Source organism: Aquila chrysaetos, chromosome Z, assembly GCF_900496995.4.
Source record: "Aquila chrysaetos chrysaetos chromosome Z, bAquChr1.4, whole genome shotgun sequence".
In the NCBI taxonomy this organism is placed as follows: domain Eukaryota; kingdom Metazoa; phylum Chordata; class Aves; order Accipitriformes; family Accipitridae; genus Aquila; species Aquila chrysaetos.
Genome location: NC_044030.1, coordinates 51,800,863 through 51,823,615, shown reverse-complemented (window position 1 = coordinate 51,823,615; position 22,753 = coordinate 51,800,863). Strand labels below are relative to the sequence as shown.

The 22,753-nt window shown below is 35.9% G+C and overlaps 1 protein-coding gene across 6 annotated transcripts in view; it reads left to right on the top strand.

Annotated features, from left to right (window-relative positions):
* The window catches only part of CCDC171 (coiled-coil domain containing 171), a 153,273-nt gene that overhangs the window by 50,485 nt on the left and 80,035 nt on the right, over positions 1-22,753 (top strand). For all 6 annotated transcript variants that reach the window (XM_030004382.1, XM_030004383.1, XM_030004378.2 and 3 more), the window contains exons 11-17: positions 3,044-3,147; positions 6,015-6,104; positions 8,045-8,245; positions 10,161-10,328; positions 12,255-12,443; positions 16,926-17,430; positions 18,182-18,298. In XM_030004382.1, the coding sequence (XP_029860242.1) occupies positions 3,044-3,147; positions 6,015-6,104; positions 8,045-8,245; positions 10,161-10,328; positions 12,255-12,443; positions 16,926-17,430; positions 18,182-18,298 (1,374 nt within the window). The remainder of the gene's footprint in view (positions 1-3,043; positions 3,148-6,014; positions 6,105-8,044; positions 8,246-10,160; positions 10,329-12,254; positions 12,444-16,925; positions 17,431-18,181; positions 18,299-22,753) is intronic.

Below are 22,753 nucleotides of genomic sequence, written 5' to 3'. Positions count from 1 at the left end.
CAAGAAAAAGAACACTTTATATTTTTAAAGATTATAAACCTGAAGTATTTAAAAAAGTTATTTTTTTCTCTATACATTCCAAATTAACAAGCATAAATCCACATCTCCTTTTTAAGTGACCTTTACAAATTTCCACAGCATTGTTATTCTTATTGGGCATTTTGCATGATTTCAGTTTGTCCTGTTCAGTTTATCATATTTTGCAGTTATTCAGCAAACTCAGGGAAGTTTGTCTTCATTTCAGGAAAAAAAAAATTGTGGTTCTAGCAATCTGAAAAAAAAGTGAACTGCATATGAAGTGCTAAGAGTGTTAGCTGCTTTGAGTTAGTGTTACTGTTTAATGCAGGCCACCAGTACTGTTTTGTTCAAAAATCTAAAACACAGCACCATATGAGCTGCTATGAAGAAAATTAACTCTATCCTAGCCAAGCCCAGTACCGTTAGTAGAAAGTCTGAAGCAGCAGGTTTAAGAGTTTACTCACTTGTATACCTCCTCTCAGACTCCTGTTGAGCCTGGCATTTTCCCAAAATTCTTCCCTCAAACTCTTAGGTGATACTGGGCAAATGCGTCAAGTATTGGGCTTTTTTTTTCCCTCATTGCTGAAGTAGGGCCTCTCCAGCAAGAGAGTGCCGTTTGGATTAGGTTGCATGTCTCCTGCATAGTTGTATGAAGACGGACAACATTTGGCCAGTATTAAAGCCATAGGCTTGTTTTCAGCTAGTGCAGGAAGGTAGAATCTGGTATTTCTGTTGGCAGACTGGGCTGCCTAGAAAATAGGATTGCAGCAAAGGCAAGGAATGCCAGTGTGGGAAGTTTACTGGCAAAAGTCTGGTTTTGGCAAACATGATGTAAATTAAGATAGTTCAGAGGCACGTTTCAGTGACAGCATTGCAGTTTGGGACTTTAAAAATTAAGATACATTATTTAGCTTGTTGAAAACTGTGGGATGGAAGACAACCCCTGGATTGACTGAATAGATATTATTTTAAACTGAATGAGAATTGTGAGTTGCAGCTTCTCTAGAGCTGGAAGTATGGAAGAATAGTACTTTCTTTTTTCTGTGCAACAAGATCACTGCAAAATGTTCCTACAGTGAGTAGTAGTGAGAAGTCATTCTTGTAATTGAGAAGACAGGACTGGAGCCCTGTGCATCCTTACCTATAGCTGTGGTTAAGTGATAGAAATGATAGTAAGGTGTTACTATTCTCGTTCTTAAATGTGAAATCTAAACTTCTCACAAAAGGTCAGATTTTATGAATTCTTCTTAGGTTGATTCTAAGTGTCACCTTGCTATTTGGGACATCTCTAGGACTCACAGGTTTGGTTAAGGGCACTGGAGTCTCATTAACATTTTGCTTTCCCCTGATTCTGTAGACCTTTAGAAACTGTGGTAAATAGGTGTCCACTGGAGCGGCTGATAGGACAGACCAGAAGTCTGTCACTGGGACGTGCGTTCTTTTTAAAATTACTTGCATGCTGTAGAGCAGATCTCGCTCCTGTTACTGAAAGCAATCTTGCAAACCTGCATTGGTTTGACTAGGTGTGACTTTGGCAGTAACAGTTGGCTGGCAAGTCAAAGTGAAAAGTTAGTGTCCAATCTGAATAGTACTCTATGCTTTCTGGTATTATCAAAGGGTTGGGAGAGAAGAGGCTAATTGAAAAAAAATGCTGAACAGCTTTCTGACTTGTGCATATGTGTAAGTTTTCCACTGACTACCATTGGTGCGTTATGTATAGCCTACAGGACAAATCTATCATTTTTGTATAATGCTTTGAGTAGAATATCATGCTTACAGTGCTAACCATACGTTTCTTAAAAAAAAACAACCTGCAAGTCTGTTAGTGCACCTCCTCTAGCTGACAAAGTTTTATGGAGAGCCAAAGAAAAGGCTTAGAGTTTAGTATCTGACTTGACTTTATGAGCCACCCGAGGTAAATTGCTTAGTGACACTAATCTTTCAGAGGTGATAAACACCTGTATCATCATTTAGTTCTGCTGGGAGTTCTGATTGTTTGGCCTCTGGAGTTCAAATACCACTGATTTTTTCACTTCTTTTGCAAAATAAGGGTGCTATTAGCGTTGGTAAAGTTAGTTTTGCTTATAGAACATGTTAAGACTCATGAAAATGATGAACTATAATTTGTTACAAAACAAGTTTATAAATGCTGCATACTAATATAAATAATACTGAGAAGAAGAATCTGTCAATAACCTGGTATTTTGCTGTAACGCCAGAAAAAAATTAATAGTTTGTTCTTGGAAATTTAATATCAGCTGACATCTTGTGACCTCTTGATCAATACAGTGGTGTTTTGCTTTCTTAGCACATTGTACTATGGGCTTTGGAATGCTCAAGCTTGTTCATGTGTCCCTAATTAAGGCAAGCAGATCAGAAGTCTCAGTCTAAAGGTTTAATAAATAAGTGTAGTGTGTACATAATGGATATATCAGCTTTAAGATTTATAATTGAAACATTATGTAGAAGTCTGCAGACAGATAATAAATTTTTTTTATTATTTCCTTTGGAATGAAATTCAAGATCATTTAAAAGGTTTTTAAGATCTCTCCAAGCATAACATAGTCATGTGATCTTTGGCTTGGTAAAGCTTTGAGTAAATGAAGTACTGCATTATAATATGCATGCTTAGTCACAACAGCAAAATAATGTCAGGAAAAGTGTAACATACTTAACTTTCAGGCAACATGTTTTTTGAAGTGTGTTATTGTGTGGTTTTAAAGTTGGCTGGTCTGACCACAGTAGAAATTATATGTGAGACTGCATACCAAATACGTTAGGTAGAAATGTAATCCAGAATTTACAGTTCTGTATCTTGTATTAAAGCTTTTATACAAATGTCTTTCAGCTGCATTTGCTGTGAAAGTATGCCTATTCAGCTGCATCTCTTGTGGCAAACAAGGCTGCTGTTCAGTGTTTTGTATTGTCGCTGAAGCCCTAACTAATTTTAATACCTCTCATCCAGAGTGAGTAGTTTTCTCTCTGTGGCTTTAAGGCTTAATTTTCATTCTGTATTTTTCTTCAGGCGCTTGTGAGGACAAAGATAAACCTCCGAGCCTCTCTGTCCTTGAGACTTTGAGGTGTACCTTGACAGCTTACCAGAACAAGCTGGAAGATATGTCTAATGAGGTAACACTTGCACTGTTTGGCTCTATACGTATCGCCTTCGGCCTGCAGCAGTACATACGCTTTGCTTGTAAAAAAGGTCAGAAGAGTGGGAATGTTGAGTTGACAGCTTCACGTATACCCAAAGAAATAATCTCTGTCACTACTATTTCTCTAAGCTTGCCCTACAGTGAAGTTTCACTTACATTGGGGGCACAGGGAGAAGAGGTTTTTTCTTTTTTTCTTTTTAATTTAATTTGGTTTTGTTTTCTTATTAAACCTGTTGGGGTTATTATTTTCAATAAACATTCAGGAAAACGAGCCATTCCTATCTAGGATTTCAGTTAAAAGGTGATGATTTGAGAGTTGGGCAACGTATATCACAATATTCCTAAATATGCAACACTTGAGCCTGAACAGTCGTTGGTATCCGTTATGTAAGTGTGCATGCCCTTGTACATTTAAAAAGTGGCATAATTTTCTGACATGAGTGTGTTCATGATGAAATCTCTTCTGGTGCTCTTTCGAGGTCTTTTCAAGTAAAATAGGACTGTGAAAATACTTTCTTTAAGTTATCTAGGACAATAATGGAAATATTTAATTTTGGAAGTCTTACCCTTGAAAAAAATCAAATGTTTTCCATGCAGTCGTACTGGCCTTTTATTTCACTGACTGAAAAGTCACAATCTTGCATTTATTTTCTCATTTGTATTGCTAATGCGATTAAATTAATCCTCTTGGGTGTAAATGTTTTATGAATTTGTGGCTTTAAAGGTTGTAGAGAGAAGTTAGCTGCACTGTTAAAGTTTTCTGTACAAACTTGTAATTAGCTTAACTTTGGATAAAATTGGCAAATGCAGAAAGGCAAGGTGTGATAAGATTGTAAAAATGCCAGTACTGTTTTTTCATTTCTAGGTTTTGTCTTTTGTTTTGACAAATGCATAGTCTAGCTAGTCACTCACAACGTTTCAAAAAAAAAAAAAAAAAAAAAAAAGAAAAAGAAATCCAGAGGAAAAGTATATCAGCTTTTCCCCTTTTATTGGGGAAAGAATGGTCTCCCACAAGACCTTTGAGTTTGTTCAACGGGTGCAAAAATAAGTGACCATGGAAACAATTATACTTTTGTAAACAGCAAGCACTGTTAGGTCTCTCCCAGTGAGATAAGAGAACCAATGTGTATAGTCATTATGAAACTCTTCTGAGACCCAAGTCTGGAAGCTGCAGAGTAACTAGGAACATATTACCCACAGCGAATTGTTATTTGGGAGGAGGAGTGTCACGTGATAGGCAGCACAGTTGAAAAGTCGACTCAGCAGGCTTTGGCTTAGTGATGTGCTTTGTTGTGAAACTGTGCCAGAGACAGCAGTGGGGAGACCAAGGGGGTGGCTGCTAAGAAAGCAAAGAGAGTATTCTGACAGAAAGAAGAATGAACTGTCAAGGAAAATAAATCGCAAGCAGAGCAGGACCAACAGATGACCTGCCACAAGACTTCCCAGTAGGACTGCGTGTGACTGACCCCGAAGTTGTCATATGGAGCCAGAGATCACCGAGCACCTTCATGGTGCACAGAAAGGGCAGTGCTCTGTCCTTCTTGATTACCCCCACCCCCATAGATAACGCTGCTTTTGGCTTTTTATATATTAGATATGTTTAGTAATAAAACTTTTTAATAATACAATAATGCACAAAGGGACTATGAAGGGCACTGTGCAATAAAACCAGGATGTTTTAATACACAGCAGTAAGGGTTTAGTTTTGAGTAATTATGTAGTGGTTCTTTTTATAGAGAGATTTTCAACAAGACCCTGCATATTGATGGAGATATTAATATATGCGTACACCTGTATGTATACGTGAAATATGCTGGTAAACTTGTCATGTGTCACCTTTAACCTACTGTGTTAAACATTAGATTAAACAATCTTGTTCATTTATGTAACTGAAAGGTGTATAAGTGTTTTGGTTTTGACAGATAACAAGCTTTTGACTTTTTGTATAGTACAGAGGCTAGAATATGTTTGGGGAGAGAGAGAAGGCTAGTAAACCAACAAAAGGACTGGAAATATTCCAGTAGCATTTTGTAATTTACTGTAATTATTTCTAAGGGTTCTGCCAGGTCTCCTGATTTGAGATCAAACAAAAATACGATTTGCAAAATAATTTGTAAATTTTGTAAATGGGATATTTTAGTTCTGAGTTGCTCCTTAATGCTCAAGTGCTGGCAGTAACCTGCACTATAATACATTTCTATTAGATGCTTTCTTTCAGACATTTATATTGCTAATCTCATCATCAGGTAATGAAAGATACAGATTATAATGATGTGTTGTTATCTTTTCTGAAAGTGCAAAGTGAAGCTAATACACATTATGGCCATGAGCTACCTCTGAGGTGGTTGCTTGTAACACCACAAACAGTTCAGTAGTCACCATGCCTCTTGGGAACATTACTGCTTTTTACGGGTATGTGAGTACTATTCAGTGCTCAGTAAAAAGTAGAGACCATGCTCATAGCTGGACAATTTCTGCAAATGGCCACTGACTTTGAAAACTTGTTTTCTCAAACCACTCCCCAGATCATAATCTGAATTTATTACATTTTCACATGCATTTCAAAGTCTGTGTTTTTGTCAGATATTTTGAGAGTTAATGGGAAAGTTAATAGTGGACTCAGTTTGGGATTCTGCCACTGCTAGTTATCTTAAATGATTATAAAAGAGTTATTTAGTGCTTTTGTAATGGTACATTATTTAGATTGTATGGAGTATAAATATTGTCAGAGGAATTGAAAACAATTTTTTTTTTGCATTCATATACCAAATTCTTCCTTTATATTGAAGTGATTATGTAGCCTTTCTGTTGAAGCCTGTTTCACCTCTGTATTTTTCACAGCTTGGGAAAATGAGGCCTTTGTGTGAAAAGATGACAAAAGAACTTGAGATATCCAAAGAGGAAATGTTTGCTTTAAGTCAAGACCTTAAGGTATGGTTTCATGAACTTAACGTAAAATTTGAAAGTTCTGCAAAAAGTGTCTTTCTGGATTTAAGGTATCTTTTTTCTTATCAGAATAAGTGTCTGTATCATTGTGTTCTGTTGAGCAGACTAGTTTATGTTGCAAGCTTGTGTGAAGCCATGCTGCTTTATTCTAGTTACCACCTTAGACTACATAACTGATCATTTCAGTGATTGCACTTCTGAAATAATTTGAAATAGTTTTATCAATTTGCAAAGTACTGTTTTATATTGAAATCAGCATCAGTAATTTTTTTCTCTTAACTCTTTTCTCAAGAAAAGGAGAAGATAATTTAATTACCTCTGTTCATCTGTAAGCACATTTTATTAAAGATGTCCTTTCCTTTGTTAATTTTTTTGTTTGTTTATCAGACAAGTCAATGCATGTATGAAGCATCAGGTCATCCTTGACAGTTGGACAATGTGCATGCAACCCAAATTTCTTAGAGCAAAATCTACCTCAGAGCTGATAAAAACACTTGAGAACTCTTTTTCTTTAGTTTCTGAACAAGAAATTTTTTTTGTCTCTATTTTTGGCTGACACGCCGCTTTTGTAATGTCCTGTCTGGTTACATCAGTGGCCAAGGGAGAGAGGAAGTCCTGAGGTCATGGTTATACTTAATCTCCCAACTGGCAGTGTATTATATTACTGCCAAAATAGAATGTCTCTACTCCCAGCGTTTCTCAGATTTTTTTGCTGGGGATATGCTGCTTTGTCACTTCAGTTTAGTCACAGATCCTTCTGCAACACTCATTGAATCTTCATATTAATTGATATTTGCACATGATCTCCTGTCATCTCATCTGAACTTTATTTACTAATTTATATTCAGACGACTTAAAACTTCTGCTTCTGTTGCAGCACATTTGTAAGGCACCTAAAAATTTTGCAACCCATTGCAACAGATACTTGTATTCTTCATGCAAAAACCAAATTTGCTACACACAGAGGGTGCTGGTTTTCATGCAGTACAGCAGTTTCTGATCTCTTTAAATTTTTGGTAATAAAATTGTATACATGAGTGAAAACTCTAGATCCAGTCTGAAAATGTTTCTGTTAGAAATTTAACATTGCTTTAATCTTTTAATATTTTCATTAAGAAGACTAAAAATTGTCATTGATAAATTTGGGAGTATCTTTCCTATTCTATTTCTTATATAAGCAGCTATGATTTTATGAAAAACAAACAATGCTTTCAGTTTGACCTTTAGCAAACTTCAGCAGTGCTGGAAGTCCAGTGCTTGTAGGAGAGGAAAGCATGTGTACCTGTCCACTCCATCTGAGCAATCTTTTGGCTGAAAAGGGGTAGTGTATTAAGTTCTTTGTTTACCTTGTGAGATTTGGTACTGGTAACATAATGATTGTATTTATGACCATTTCTGATTGTTAGTTTCTTCCCATGGTCAAACCTCCAAAGAGAGTCCTCACATCTTTTTATCATGCATTATTACCAAATTTTTTCATCTTTATTAAAGAATACAGTGGGTAACAACAGCTGTCTGTGTTGCCTACCAACTCAGCTGTAATGGATCAGAGATTTACTTATGAAAATAATGTATCATTTCACTAGCTCTGAGAGCTTCCCACTCTGCAGAGGATAACTTGCGTTCATGCATTCTGCATCTCAGTTATGGGGGTAGAGGGGATTCTGAAGGTCACTGCGTCATGGAGCTTTTAACTCAGAGATGGATTTCTGATGCTGTCTACTTACAAGCTGTGGCGAAGTACTATTGTCAATTTTGAAATTCTGTTATTGACAAGATACAGTCAGCTTAGCCTGGAGTCTTCTGAAAACATGTGGCTGGCTATATGACCGTTCACTTCCTCAGATGCTGAGCACTGGACTAAGGTAACATTTTATAGAGTAAAATTCTTACCAGCTTTTCTGTTCCATGCCTCTGTTCTACAGGAAGCTCAGGATAACCTGGCTGATGCCAATAAAGAGTTAAATCATCTGCACACTCAGTGTGCATACAGAGAGACTTTAATGGGAACTTTAAAAATGGAACTACAGAATGTACAGCAATGCTGGGAGAAGGAGAAAGTACATGCCACAGAATCTGAAAATGAAATCCAGAAGCTTACCAGGGCTTACCAGAAGGATATGGAGGTATTACCAGAGACAAGATGACTGTCAAAAAGAGTCTTTATTTAATCTCAGCTTTATACATTTACATACATCAGATGGTTACTCTTAGTCTTAACAGATTTACCCCCAAATATGATTTTAAGATATGTATTTTGAAATATGTATTTAGTATCTACAAGATCTCAGGACATATTGGTTCTCCTTCCTTCTATATCAGAACTAATAGCTTATCCCTTCTAGTATTTTGAATTTTTGAACAACTGAGTTTATTTAAAGAGCTACACCTGGTGAACAATTACTTCCTTCTTTCAAATTGAATGTTAACAAAAATGTTTTACAATTGGAACATACAATAGTATCATCATCATGTGTTGTTAATTACTGATTCCCATGGCAGTTGATAGATAGCAAATAGCAAATGTGTAATTGAGGTAGTTTTGCCTGCATGCCACAAAACCTAGAAATTCTTATTTGTGACCTGTTAGCTCATTGTGGTGTGCTATATGTGGGAATTGCTTCACAAAGTCTTATTTCAGAACTATTATCTCTCTCCTTATATTTGTTTACAGATGTTAATTTTGTTGCTTTTTCCCCCCAATAAAGCAGTGTTGTACTAGCAATGATAATCTTTATCATAGTTATGTCGTGCATATTGAGCTCATTACTTCCACAAATTTGGACATGGATGCCAACTGAATAAAAAGGAAACATTCTTTCCACCTCTTTTACAGTCTGGTATTTAAATAGTGTCCACATGAAGCAGCTGGAATTGTTATACACATCCGATAATGATTAAAGTGAAGGAAACTAGAAGCCTGGCTATATTGTAAAGTCAGCATGTCTACAACACTGTGGTTGCATTCAACATGTGTGAATTGATTTTGAGTCTTGGGATCCCTTTTTCACACCAAATGGATAATTATCATCCTTGGTTTATCATAGCTCGAGCAAAAATGTACTGATGGTGGCACACTGGATTTTCCTTGGGGAATTAAGAGATCTGCTAGAAACAAACTAAACTAAAATACAATTTTTTTAATTGCCTAAAACACCAAGAAATAATGTGAGAAAATGCACCTAAGTATAATGGAAAGGGCTCAGAAAAAACATAGCTCCCCATGTCGGTCATTCACAATTTCTTAATGTAAAGCCTCATCCAAGGTCCCCGGAAAACGATGGGAGCCTTTACAGTGGTTTACTGACTTTGAATAAAGGCTCTGTTTCTTGTGGCTTTTGAGGTGCAGCTTTCTATTGTTGTCTTAATCAAAGTTGCTATGTTGCATCTCTATACTGAAAGGATGAAGGCTGGATTTTCTGTTGCATGCTATTGTTGCCAAAGTTTATTTAAAACTGGCATCAATTTATTGTACTACTGACTAAAATCAGTGTAAATGAATGAGGCGTGGCTTGTGGAATTTAACTCGTGAAGCTATAAGCCTATTTTGTCTAGCTATTTAGTCATACATAATCCATGTAAAAAGAATTTTTAAAAGACTTTAGAGTAATAGTTGTATAAACAGTGTGTTGTGCTGCTAAGCCAATTAGACAATTTTCTGCATGCTATGCAGATATTGGAGGTGGGTACAATATGAATGTATGTGAAAGTATTAACATGAATGGGTTAAATTGCATCTACTGGTAGCACGGAAGTTTTTATCTGTATCAGGTCATGGTTGTGACTCCTGCAGGATTGGGTTTTCTTTATTTATATACTATGTCTAATTAGACAAATTTTATAGAAAATGTGTTCTTCCTCTGGCTTTAATATGTATGACTGCAAATATTAACAAGGAACTAAGGAATTTTGAAAGGGTTTGAGAATGAGCTTTGTGTTTTTTTCTCAGCTGTGTGCAGCTCACTTTATTATACATATGATGCATCTTTTTGGATTCTAACACTGTTCAGATACAACAGTTTATTTTTCATTCTGTCTCAGGACAAGCTAACCTTCCTCCATAGCTTATACCAGCGTTTGGTAGCAGGCTGTGTGCTTATAAAACAACCAGAAGGCATCCTGGATAGATTCTCTTGGTCTGAGCTTTGTGCAGTCTTGCAGGAGAATGTTGATGCCCTGATCTTAGACCTCAGCAGGGCTAATGAGAAGGTAAGTGTCCTTAGGCACCAGCTACCTCTATTAAATTCAGTGACATTTGTCCACATCACAGTATCATTAAAAAGGACTGACATTCATCTTATTTCAAAAAGAATTTGGACGTTAATAATTCAATACCATTAATTATGGCTTGTCTACAACTCAGTTTGATGCCATTGCTGTGGGCATGTAAATGTGACTGAAGTCTGTATGAAGTCTCTAAGCTCCACTTCCTGTGCAGGACATGCTAATAGTACTAGCCAATATTAGCCACAGGGACCTAATTAAAAGAAAATAAATTAATCTTACTGATGAAGCAATTCAAAGAACTTAGTCATTTACACTAATAAAGCAAGTCTTTATTTTAGCATAAAACAGAAATGCAATGCAGTTACTCCAGGAACATCATCTTTAAATTATATGTTTATGATTCAGAGGTACTATCTGAAAAATGCCAGTGTGGGTTTTTGTTTAATTGTAACTTTTGGATTATGAAATTTGTATTCAGAAATACAACAGAAAATACTTGTTTTTATAAAACATGTCAGTATTTGTTTAAGGGAGAAGCTGTACTTTTCTGAATTATTTTAATGTGAATAAGCTTATGTGGCCTTTCTCCCCAGAAATCCCTGTGTTTTTAGGAATGAAAAGACCTCTTTTTAAATAACTTAAACTGGTTCTACAGACTGACATATGCCACTCTTTAGGATTTCAGTTCATGTTCTGGCTCCATTGATCAGACCAGTCCTACAATCTAGTAGAGCAACTCCAGATCTTGGCTGCCCTGACACATTGTTCTTGACGCACAGGAAGGGAAAAGCTCTTTTGGATGTTTGTCATCTGCTGGAATTGTGACCACTCTTCTGGCCCAAGTTAAGGGACAGGACTGGTTACAGTCAATCGTTTTGTCTCAGCCCATCGTTTAGTAAATATCCCAGCAGTCAATGGAAATTACTAAAGAGGGATAGCATAAAATCTGGATTATGCAGATTGGACATTCCTTTCTATTTTCCTTTTGAAGCAGAGGAGGAAAGGGAATGGAAGGGAGTGAACATTATTGGCAGTGTTTGGGGGGGTTGTGTCTTATTGTTTCTTGCTTTTTAGTTTAGTATGATTATTAAGATTGATTGTGAGGTCTCTAGAGCTCGTTTCATGTACATACCAGCTTTTCAGGGATTTGGGGTGGTAGTGTTACTTGTGTTGTACCTGCTTTCTGAGAACAAAATTTTTCTCCTGCAGTTTTGTGTCCAGTATTTGGAAGGTATCTTGCCAACGTTCTCTAGCAACAAAGTGTAGGCATGTGTATTTAGAGGTCATTGTTAGCGTGATTCATTCCTCCATTTAGTTTGCATGGGAGCTGCAAAGTTAAACCACAGAGTCAATCCCTTCATGCTTGTTGAAAATACATCATAAACTAATGATCTACTTATGAGAAAAACATTCTGTATGGTAAAATTTTCTGAAATTATTTTAATACTGAATAATATATGAAATGTCTTGGCTTTCCAATAAAACAAAAAATAAAATTAAGGGCTGTTTTTTCATTATTACTTGCAATCCTTGCAAACTGCTGAGGGACTGGTATACTCAGATTACTAGTTTAGCAGCACAAGATTTAATGCATTTGTTTCAAAGAAAGGGAAGTGTCCAGTTCAGGTTTCCAACAAAGAAGGCAACAGATATCTGCAAGGTGGTATAAGGACGGCAAAACTGAAACCAGGGAAGATTCATTATTCCAAAATATGTCTCAGTTTTGTTGCAAGATTCAAGTAAGTAATCTGTTGTGAAAGGTTTTTACTTAGTTTTAATAAAAGCGTTGAAGAAATTACAATTTAGATTTTATGCTGGAATGTTTTGTGCTTAAATTAATATGTACAATTAAAGTAAAAAGGTGTTTTGAGAGGTAAAAGAATTTCTTTTTAAATGCTTGTCACACAGATATCTCACTTAGAATATGTTTGTAAGAACAAGTCTGATACTATGAAGGAGCTTCAGGAGAACCAGGAAGATGCTTTTAGCAAAATGGCTGAACAGATGAAAGCACAGGAAAGCTGTTGGCAGAAACAAAAAAAGTATCTGGAACAGCAATACTCAGGTCTCCTTGGGGAAGTTCATGCAAGGGCACAGGTATGGTGCTGTGAACTTCTGATTTTTTTTTTTGTTGTAAATATTTAATGGATTATTTCAGTAGTTTAAGCTCCTAACCAATTTAAGGTTGTTTGGGAATTTTTAGTATACCTTTAAAATAAAAAAACCCAACAACGTGGTAGTATTAACTTCACTTATAATAAGAATTATATGACTTTGTTAAAACATTATAGAAATGTTAAAGCTGTAAGATTGAAAATGCTTATTTTAAGAATTATATAGGGCAGCAGTTACTTTTTCAGTGTCATGCTTTGAAAGATTCTGTAGAGTAACAGTAATTTGGTGTCATCAGGGGATAAATTTAGGAATATACCTTCTGACCCTAAGAACCAATTAGCAGTTACAGTGGGAGATTTCAACAATATTAAAGCACTTCGTTATACAGATACTACAGTGGGCAGTGGTTCAAAAGTGTAAAACTGTCATCACTGATTGTTAGAAAAGTTATTTGCAATCTAAAATTTTCACTGTTATTCTAGAACCACAGTTCACTGTCTTTACAGTCACATTTCTTTACATGTGTTTCAGTTAAAAGTGTTGTGAAATAGAGGAACTAAGATATGCCTTGTCATTTGTGACTGCTATCTGAAACTTTCTTCATTAGAAGAATGCTGTATTTGACTCAGATTTTGGGCTTGGAAGTCTTTCCACTCCAAAAAATGTATTTGTAAAGTATTCTTTGGACAGAGCAACTTATGGTAATTTCTTGGGAATGATTTAAAATCTTGTATATATTTTTGGTTGATATTTACATTGGATATTGGCAATGCTAAAAACATCCGTATGAGTGGAATAAGTGGCATCCAGACTATACTAAATTCCCCCAACATCCTGTAGTTTCATCTTATGAAATCATTGCCAGCAGAAAGAATGGTGAAAGGAGAAAGCTTAATTTTAATTTAAAAAATTACTTTTCCTTCCTAAAGTGGAGTTACGCATTTCAGATTTCTACCTTCTATGGATGCTGCACAAAAGAAAGGCCTGAGTTCTGTCTTACAGAACTCTAGTGTATTGTGGAGAATTGGTGCTGTGCAGTACTGTGCCATTCTTCGGGATGGTGCTGAACCTCCCAGTCTTCCTAGCTGAATTGTGTAGACAGCAAGCAGAGCATGTACTGAAAACCTGGCTCCCTTTTGTGGAGCATGCATTAGGCATGTCTTCTGGAAAAGACTTTATCTGTCAACTTGCTGTACAGGACTACTGGGTTTCTAAAAGGGAAATGCTTTCCCTTAGAAACATCTAGGCATGTTTTCTAACACAGGTTATGTAGTGTTGGAGTACAAGCTGGTAGTGCTGTAATCTAGGGAGCGCAATGTCTGTATACACTTTGATGATTCAACAAAACTTTGTCTCATCTTTTTTCCATCCCATGTTCCAGTTTGCCTTCCTTACCATTCAGTGTCAGTCTGGGAAGAAGACAGTCTAATTTCTTCTGGATTTCTTATTTGTGACTGACTTTGGACCTGCAAACACCAGATTAAGCCTTTCCCTTTCTGGGATCCATAGAGTCCATGGATGTCTGCTGCTAGGGCTGTCCTAATCCTGATTGCTTGTTTTTTAAAGACTTGACTATCTTTTACCCCTTGCATGTTTGGAGAGTCAATGGAGCTTAAAATGCATATCCTTTTTCCTTGCCTTTTGTAGCAGGAGTACCGTCTTCTTGATCTCATAGTGTGCCATTTTGAAAATGTTACTATGTCTGTTCCTTAGCCTCACACAAATTATTTATTCAGACTGTGCACAGTCTCATAGGAAATGTCCTCTGAATTTTAACTATCAGTTGTTGTTTCTTATGTACACATTTATTAATCTGTCCCCATTTTTTGTGGCAACAACTTAAAATAGAAGGGTTTTGTTCTGATATGCAAAAACATGTTGTAAGAGAAAAATCCTGTAACTATGTTAAAAATGTTAATTTCAACAGAAAAATAAAAGGTTTGCTAAATAGGAAAGGGAAAAAGTTCTCTAGGGAGAAAAAAATGTCTTTTATTGCCTTTTTTTTTGTTTGGAAGCCTTGCTTTTACAGCAAGGCAGGTGAATTAGCTAAAAGCTGTGGTATCTTGCAATTTTCTCAAAAGTCAGTGGAATCAATGCAAAAGGAGGAGAAGTACGCATAACTATACTGCTCCTGACCCACTGGGTGTCTTTGATAGACATGTCTGGCCCATGTACTTAGAGGAAAGAAATGGAGGACAGCGTTGTTGAAGTTGTTTATTTAGATATATAGATGTATATATTTAGAAAAATAAAACGGCTGAAATACAGGAAAACCTTTTGAAGTCATAGTGTCATTATATTTCTAGTTTCCAGTTCTGTTTCCATGCCAGAATAAAGGGTAAGGATCCAGTAAGAAGTAGGATAAAATGGTGTTGCTAGTAGCACCTGATTTTTTGTTAAGGATTCTTGGGAACCTACCAAGCTCTGCAGCCCACTGAGGTGTCCCTCAAAGCTCAAACGCCGAAGAAAGCTGGCTTGCCAATGTTTAGGAAGAGAGTTCTATGTTCCTTTCAAAAACTGTGCTTTTAAGCTTCAAAGACAGCACTAGAAACAGTGTGGGGTAGGACAAAAGCAGTTATTAGCCGGTAAAATCAAGGTATATTTTCTTACAAAACTTCTACATTTCTGTAGTCAGAGATTGTCCCATTCCCTTTTGCTTATTACCTTATAACCATAAGCATAAAAACACTAAGCTTTTTTAAAAAATAAGCTTTAATTAGCCAGAGCACTGAATGTTAGTATTGCTGCCCAACAGCCCCGTAGGGATCACACTTTGTTTACTCAGATACTGGCCTTTCACCTGTGATGGCCAGAAACCATAAGTTGTTTTCTAAATTCAGCTTACCTTTTCAGTTCCTTCCAGTCATGCTATCAGGGTTTTTTTCTGTAAAAATCAAACACTGTAAATAATGCAGTAGCACTGAAAGTATTGTACATGTTCGTACTTAATTTTAGAGTAGTAAAGTGACATATGAGGCCTGTAAATTGCGTTTTGTAATTAAATCTTCTAGTTACCTACTCTATTTTTGTATCACGGAAAGTATTTTAGTAACACTACAAATTCTTCCTCTTCCAAAAAAAATAATAAAATATTAATTTGGTCAAAGACATTCTGAAGTGACTAGGGTACATCTCTATACAATTAATTTCCATTCTAGGGATAGCTGTTTCATTTTTTTGCCTGTTGTTCTTGCAGGATGGAGGAGGGACAAAAAGCTAGGGTGCCCCCCTCACCACTTGCTGGGGACTTGTACCAAACAGAACACATGGGAATGTGGCTGGATGACACCATTTTACTTCTCTTTTGGCCACTGCTAACAGGAATAACCTCACTCCATTTTTAACAAAATTACTTATAGCTCTAAGGGGGGTAGCTGGAACTTAGCATAATTCACTCTTTTCTTCATAATATGGATTTGTCATGCCATTCATGTTTGCCTTTCTGAGTCCATGTATTGTAACTGGAGCGTAAGCATTTAACTTGAGCTTGTGGGTTCTTTGTGAGTAGTGCCTAAAATTTGTTGTCTTCTTATACCACGGGATCCTGTTTAAATGTAGCCTCAAGTGGTTGTTCAAATCAGAGGACTCTCGGGCATCAAGAAGCCAGTCAGTCTCTGAGGACCCAGCGTAGTGTCTCGATTCCTGTACAAGAGCTGCATGTTATTAAAAGCAACCAGTCTGCATGGTCTAACCTTAGTCCTGGCATTCCCTGCCTTGTTAATGTCTTCATTTTGCTGCACTGGTTTACTGTTTTAAATCTTCCTCTTTTCTTATTTCAGGGCATATAGAGGAAAAGAAAAAATGTTCTGCAAGTTGAAAACATCTGTAATGGCACTAGTCAAAATAAAAATATCTGTATTACACTGTTCTTTTCAAAAAACTCAATTCTGTATGAGACCTAATTAATCTGTGAATATATAAGTAGGGGGTTGATTACAAAGTAATTAAGAGATCACCTTTACTTCCCCTTTCCCAGCTGCTGCCAATCTGCCTAGGTTTATCTTCCAGTCTTCCTTCTTTTTTTCCTCTCTCTTACACTAACTTTCTTTTCTGCTTTGAAGAGCAATGTTCTTTCTGAAATTGGAGCGTGCAATTGCTTACTGTTAAGCCAGCTCATAAAACTGTATTGTGGACAACGAGGTATTGTTGGACTTTCTGTGGGCTGTCGCAGTACTGGTGGATTATTGTCAGAAATCTGGCGTCCATTTATAGTTGAAGATTGTGCAAATTTTTCTCGTACTATTGATTTGTTTTCATACACCTGGTTCTGTAACTGTTTGCTAGGAGAGATACTTTGACAGTCATTACTAATAATGTTTGTTCCTTTAATCTGTTATTTGAATCTGAAAAAAAAAATTAATTTTCTTTTAGCTTTTGTCTAGGTAAAAATGATTTTGTTATTTAAAAAAAATGTCTTCTAGTTAATATTTCTTCTGGTTTTGTTTGTTTTTTCCCTTATCCCAGGAATACCAAGAAACAGCAGAGAAAAACAAGGAAAAAATTTATGTCCTTGAAAAAAGACAGGAGAAATTGGCCCTTGAAAATGTTTCTGTGAAAAATATGTTAATGCAAGTTCAGAAGGAGCATTCATCTCTCCTGGCAGCCTGTGCACTATTGGCAGGTGCCCTGTATCCTCTCTATAGCCGATCTTGTGCTATGTCTTCCCAAAGAGACCTTCTGCAGGATCAGGTCAACATTTATGAATTAGTGAACCAGGAGATTAGGACCCTAGTTCATGCTCTCTCTGATGTAGCAGAAAACAATCAAGATGAAGCAAAACTGAAGAAAAGAACATTCAAAGGCCTGATTCATGTATTCCGAAGAGGTGTGATTGCAGTTTTGGCAGCTAACAGACTTAAAGTGTTAGCCCAGTCTTCTAATTCCCTCTTCTCCTGGGTAAATGGCTTCAAAGAAGGCATTGGAATTCTCGTTTGTATAGGAGACTCCAAAGGCAAGCGTAATCTGTCAAGTAAGCTAATTGTTTTCTTCTTTGATAAGCGTTATGTCAAATTACATGGTTAGTGAATAACAAATAGTAATGCTATTATTAATAGAGTGTAAAGACAAATTTAATGACATTTTGACAAATGTAATTTCTGGATTTGTGAGTTCTGGATTTCTTGACAAATGTAATTTCCCCTAAAAGGAAATGCTTAGTCTGTTAAGCATTAAAAAAAAAGTTACAACTACACACATGAACTCAGACTTTTTGATATCCTTGACATTTGCATTACAGATTTCAGAACTAGGTGCTACCGCATCTTCTCTGTGGTAAATATCTTGTAATGTTCCTAAGTGATTGACCATCAACTTATTTTTGGAAAGATACTTCCTCTGCTTTTATTAATGACTTTTAATATTTATTTTCCTACTAAAACTGCAAAAATTGCTTTCTGATTCAGGTAAAATATTAGGATAGGATTTCTAAATTTTTCTTTAGAGATTATCTAGTCTTCCTGTCCCTTTCTGTTAACATACCAGCTCATGCTTCCCCCTACAAGGTTGAATGGTACCAAGTGTGTTTCCCAAACCAGAAGATCCTTCTACTTTTCTGGTTTAGTAGTTCTGGAAGCATATTTAACACAGTCTAAATTGTTCTGAAAGAAGAATTAGTTTGTGGCTTATGTACTTAGTTGGTCAATTTCTGAAAGAGCTGGAGATAGTAGTGTGCCTTATCTAAGTAACTCAGTTTTATTGCTGGCTACAATTCTGTTTCACAGGTTGCGAAGAAGAACAAATTCACTGTGTTGAAGCACTCAGCTGGTTTACTAGTTCTAACCTCCTTGCTGCAATAGTCAGTTCTGTCACTGAATTACAGGATGTTGTTAACAAAACAGGTAATTTTAAAATTATATTATTGTAATAGAAGATAAAAATAATCAGGGTGGTTACATCATCTCCATTTTTAGGATTTTATCTAAACTATTCTGGATAAAATATCTAGAGACCTGTATTGTTGGAACAGATTGATTTTCTTTAATTGGTGATATGATACTTTATCATTTTGGTATATAGAGTCATGGAAACAGAAGGCTGGAGAGTGCTTCTACAAAGCATATAAACAGGTTTACCTGATTTCTTGTCAGCTAGAAAAAAAACCAACTATACCACGCCAATAGATATTTGGCTAACTTGTTCTTAAAAGCTTCCAATCAAGTAATATTTACAAGCTTCCTATTTATCTTGTTCCACTGTTCTAATATTCTGAAAGTATTTTACTGAAGCTCAACCTAATTTTTTTCTATAGAGAAAATCTACATAATTTCTGTCTATTTGATCTGTGTATTTCTTAAGTGCAGGCCCTAAAACTGGCACATATTCAAGCTGGGACATTACTGCTGCTGAGAGAAAATAATTTCCTGCTGTGTTTTAAATGATATGAATCTAGAATTTCCAAATCTGGAAAACAGTTCAATTTGATGGATACTATTTTCATCTGGTTTACTTGCTATCTTGTGGGTTTTGAGAGAAAAATTAAATGCTCTCAACTTACACAATGTATAGCACTCCTTATTTTATGTCTCTGCTCTGTTCCCTCTCTTAAGTATATGCTTAATTAGATTTGTGTCTGGGCTCCCTAATTTTCTCAGTCTCTCTTCGTATAGAATTCTACTATGTGCCAGTCTCTGGAAATGTCACCTCTTGATTCCCAGCTGTTAACTATCTTCCTTAATTTCTTTGCAGTGAGGACTGATACAAGATCTCACTTGGTTCTTCTGCATTGCTCTCATCCTTAGTTCTTTCGTACCTGGTAGTTTCAAAGTCCCAGCAATTCTGTCACAGAATAAAGGATATTAAAGGAAGGATAATTTATATGAATAAAGGGAAATAGCAGGACAGAGAGAAGGTGATCTATTTCCCAGAATCCTGAACAGTAAACTGGTACCAGAAGTCAACCATTGAATCACAAGTGTTTCAGTTCAGTTTCAGGTGGTCTCTTCTTTGATCATCCTCTTTTCTGTAACTTAAATTTACATCCTTACAAAACTGTTTGAACTGTGTTTCAGGGTATTTAGAGGGTTTATACTGCAAGTGTTCCTGTGTATACAGTGTTGAGTAAGAACAGCAAATTGAAAAAGAATCAAGAGAAACTTGACAGCAGCATTGATGTGCTGAAGTGACTGGTTGGAATACCCTAAACCTCATGATACTTTGCCAGTATTGAAGCACATGAAAATTCGGGTGGACTCTATTTACTTGCTATCTCTGCACTGAACACAGTTTTGATTTTGAGAATTAGGAAAGGCCATGCTGAGAATGTTATGGCCACAGTCAGTTTGGTGATTCTTTCATAGCTTATCTCTATTTTAAGTTACTTTCACAAAACCTCAAGATCTAACTGCTCATGTATTACTTGGAATTCCGTTGCTCATGAGATCAAAAGTCTTCCAAGAACCTTTGATTCAAAAACCAGTAATAAATAATTTAAAGTTTGACATGAAATTTCCAGAAGTATCGAAGTGATAAGGCTCTGAAGGAATATAATTGAAAGAAAGCTTGCATACTTAGGAAATTATTTTATGTTCTGTAAGTCCTATTTCAAATAGGATTTAAATTTTCAAACTGGCTTAAATTATTTTGAAAAATTTTTTTTAATGTAAATAGGAAATCTGAGAGGCTGCTCTCTTCAGATCTTGAAATAATGGCAGTTCCAGATTAGACTGCACATCACAGGAGAGAGTAGGCACAAGAAAGCACTATCTGCATCTACAATATGGAATGGTTCGGTGCCTTAAAAATTGCTTTTAAAGATGGCTAGGTTCTGAGGAACCATTTGAAGCAGTTGAAGGAAACCAAATCCATATCACTCGGACTTGTGCACTCTGGTGATTTGAGGCACATTTCTTAAGTTTTTAATTTTTAAAAAAGTGGTTTTGGTTTGGCATGGATGATCATTTCCCTTCACACTGTTCATTAGTTTGGTTCTCATTCCAGCGTGTCTTGACGTGAGCTCTTAGCTTCAGTTTGAATACAAGTTCATTAAAGTGTTGGGTTTTTTTGTTTTGGTTTTGTCTGGTTTTTTGTAAGGTGAGTTTTGTAGGTTTGTTTGAACAGAATCTGTACTGCGATAAACCAGAGAAAGTAAAGGTCAAGCTTTTTGAATACAAATATCATCAACTGTTACATACACAAGCTTTTGAAGCTTAGCATGACAGTTTTTGTCTTGTGTAGTATTACTAAGTTCGTCCTGCTGACTGTTATATTTCACCAAAACAGAGTAAACAAGAATTCTTTCTTCATCTGTCAGTGAAGTAAGATTTGTCCCTTTTCATTGTCTTTTTCTTCATTTAATATAAGAATTAATTGCTCTGTGATATACCTGTATTTGTGTTAAGAATTTCTTATACACATAGCAATGTATATAATTTAATGCTTTTATTGTAATTACTTGATCCTTTGTGGGCAGATACTTAAAATGTATATACTTAAACCGTATATTCTCTTCCCAATGATTATAGATACTGTTCCTTGTGGAATTGCATTACTTTCTCATTTCGTCTTTCCAAGAAGTCAGTAACTTGCATCAACACATTTCTGTGTATTTATTCCAAACTGCTCTTCATAAAAAAACCCCAACAGAGGCGATGGTTTACTTTCTTATTCCCCATCCCAAGAAAGTGACTTAAGTTGTGGATGCTGGATGATAGGAATCCTGGTTGTGAAGTGGCATGATCATTTCAAAATGCTACAGCACAATTGCCTGAACTATTATTATTTATTTATTTTTAATACAGTTAAGCTGGAGGTTCTAGACATAGGGAAAGGGGCTGTCATTCTAGGTACTGCACATACGGAGAAATACTGTATTTTCTGGCACGCAAGCAATCTTGTGTAAAATGAGATACCAGATGGAAATACTAGGAAAAATGAAGGAACAGTGATGCATTGACAGTATCCTTGTTTTGATATTTACCAAAAATCATGGCAAGGAGGAGTTTTTTAGAAGGTTTTGGTGTCATCTTACATGGAAGGCAGTACAAATGTTCTAGTTTTAATTTCAGGTTAATTTAACTAAACATTCAAACTAGTGAATGCATGATGACTGGAGAAAAGAGATGGTCTTTGAAACTGAAAGACAAGTAGGACAGGATAATCTGTGATAAGAGTTAAAGTGATGAAGGTAGCTTATCTTTTATGTGATTGGTAATAGAGAGCTGACATAAGGAAAAGAGAGGAACTTTGGCCAAAGTAGACAGAGCATTGCAATAGCAGTTTCTTCAGGGTATGAGAAGAATGCTGGGTAAGATTTTTAGCTTTAATCATGAATAGAAAGAGTGCTATCTTAGACATGAAGAAAAGACAGATCTACTACTAGCTGGGGTTGTAGAGAGCATGTACTCAAAAGTGGTACTCCAGTGCTTAACTGGAGTCATTGGAATGGTGGTATTTTGAAACCAAGCAGGAGAATGGCTCTGAAAAAGGAATATTTGAGTTTATCATGTGGCTTTTTTTTTTTTCCTTACAGATAAATTTTATCTCATATGTGTAAATGATAAATTCTTTATGATGAGAATTACAATCTGAAAATATCAATAATCATGTTTTGTTTGCTTTGAACCTTTGGCTTTATCCTCCCCATTTATAAAAAGAAATTCTTTAACTTTAAAAAGCTATTGTTCTTTTTTTCTGTTTATACTCTTAAGTAAATATTTTAATTCACTGCAGCAACAGGAGATCTGCTGTACTACTGAATGTAAATAAGCTCTTCCATGCTTGTCATCTTACACTGATAGTATCATAAGACAAGTAATGACAGATTAAGACCTGCCTAGCAGAGGGAAAACTAAATTACAAGACTTTTATTAAGGCATAAATAAACCTATTAACTGTTATCTGGAATACCAATTAGTGGAAGGAGCACTGACAATTTTATTTATCAACATTAAACACAATTATTAATTACAGACCTGACGAATCTAGCAGTAAGCAGGACATGTTGGGTGTGCTGGGGCCTTAAGTCCATTATATGAGAAGGATGATTACCAAAATCCTGTGGGGAAATAAGTAATTGTAGCTGTAAAATTTTAATTGCCTTGGAATAAGGTAAATTATATTCTCTTGTCTCAGAATATAAATAGTATGGCATTAAGGTACCAAGCCTCACTAATTTTCAACAGCAAATGATTTAGACATCTATAGAGGGGAGGGAAGAGGAGTCAGGAAACCCTCAGAAATTTGCATTGTAAATATTGCGATATAGTGATTTACCATGTGCTATCACATCTGACATACTTGACCTGGCTTGCATTTGCTTGCATCTACCGTATATGTTTCCTGAATTACAAAATTAG